Source organism: Atta cephalotes, assembly GCF_000143395.1.
Source record: "Atta cephalotes unplaced genomic scaffold scaffold00009, whole genome shotgun sequence".
Lineage (NCBI taxonomy): Eukaryota > Metazoa > Arthropoda > Insecta > Hymenoptera > Formicidae > Atta > Atta cephalotes.
The window spans coordinates 6422657-6424539 of record NW_012130073.1 but is presented as its reverse complement, the minus strand read 5'-3'; the positions used below and the strand labels follow the sequence as shown (position 1 = coordinate 6424539).

The following is a 1883-nucleotide window of genomic DNA, read 5'->3' as shown; positions in this document are numbered from 1 at the left end:
TTACTTAGAATTCTGTATAAATTATTATTTTTATGCAGAAAAATCGTAAATTTCAAAAGCTGAGAAGTAATTAATATATAAATAGAATTAAATTTTGAGTTTAATATAATTTTTGTGTTAAAATTTAATTAAGTTTCACATTTAAAAGAAATATATTTATTATTTTATTGTGAATTTAACTCTTAATAGAACAAACTCATCCTTATATAAATGTATGAAGTGGAAAAAATGATTATTATTTTCATTATTTTTTTACTACATGTGTAATATTTTCTTATTGATAAGAGTTAAAGACAAATGATAATTACATCAATTTATATTTTAACATATATATTTATTTTAACATATATATTTATTTTGCTTTCAAATAATAATTTAAAAACAAAGATTAATACAGAATTGTAGAGAAGTAACTTATTCTCTAAATCTGAATCAATGGATAATCACTAATTATCCATTTAGCACTGATAATTAGTGAAATTCAAAAAAGAAAGAATGTTTGAACATTATAACTAAAATATTAATTTGCACGTTAATTTCAATTTTTCAATATCGTTCATTGAATTTAAGCACTAAAACAAGATTAATTAGATCATATAATAAAGATTAGCTAGATTAGGGATCTCATATTTAATTCACTGATTACCAGTGGCACTGATATCAGTGATTATTCACTGATTCAGATTTAGAGAGTATATATGTTTAAAATTCTGAACATTCTTTATTTATAAGATATTTGTGCTCTACTGACTTATATAATATATAAATTTTTATGGAAATATTTCTGAGAAGGGCACTTTCGAGAAGAACTTATTTGCAAAGTCAATCAAAAGCAATTCTATTCTATCGAACAAAGATGACCTTATCACTGGATAAAACCTTAGCCAATTCGTATTTACAAAATTTACGACAGCTGAAAATAAACATTGACATATAAAATGACAATGATAATGATTTTCAGAAAAAAATCAATTAGAAAGATAAATGTAATTACAATATATGTAAATGTAATTGTAATTAATTTTGTTGTAAGATTTTATATTTGCAAAAATAGCAACAATAAAAATATTACGATGAAAAATGATTTACAAAATATGATTTATATTGGTAAAATATGTACTTTTAACTTTTATCTTATTTTAAATCAGTGATTATTTCGTTTTTATAATTTGAAGAATGCATAATTATATTAGTTGGAGTTGGAATTGAAAAAGGGTAAACATGGTCAGTGATAATAGGCTATAATATTCCTATAAATATAAGAAAAATATTAGTCTCATTACTTGATAGGCGAACTATATATGTACAAATTATGGATTATTAATATTTAATAAATTATTCTAGATAAACTTTTATCAAATAGCAAGAGAATTTTGTATGTAATATAAAAAATATACTTATCGTTAAATAGGAAATCAGATATGAATCTTTGTTCAGGTTAATTTAATTCCCATTGGACAATACAATAATAAGCGGAGTTACGTCTGAATAGTTTAATGTTATACTTACTGATTGCTTTTTTTTTGTCTACATCATCATAATACAATTTAAACTTTCCAATTGACGGAACAAAATAAAAATGTTCTACAATCCATGTATCGTTTATTACATGTCCTGTAAAATTCGTAGTTCCGCTGACATCTTCCAAGATTAGACTATAATATCCTGTTACATAAAAATTATTTTAACCATAAAAGTACAAAATATTTTTTAATAAAATAGTAATGATTAAAAAAATAATTATTTCTTTAAAATTGCTACATTTGTGTAAAACAATAATTATTAATTTAATATTAAAAATTAATTTATGTTATGTATATATATATATATATATATACCACATATATATATACACACACATATATATATATATATATATATAT

At 21.1% G+C, this 1883-nt stretch overlaps 1 protein-coding gene across 1 annotated transcript in view; it reads right to left on the bottom strand.

The window, feature by feature from the left end:
• Positions 1-334: 334 nt before the first annotated feature.
• Positions 335-1883, bottom strand: part of LOC105627592 — a 4538-nt gene continuing 2989 nt past the window's right edge. The window contains exons 4-5 of the mRNA XM_012208872.1: positions 1510-1665; positions 335-913 (exon numbers count right to left, since the gene is read on the bottom strand). Of these exons, the coding sequence (XP_012064262.1) occupies positions 771-913; positions 1510-1665 (299 nt within the window). The 3' untranslated portion in view covers positions 335-770. The remainder of the gene's footprint in view (positions 914-1509; positions 1666-1883) is intronic.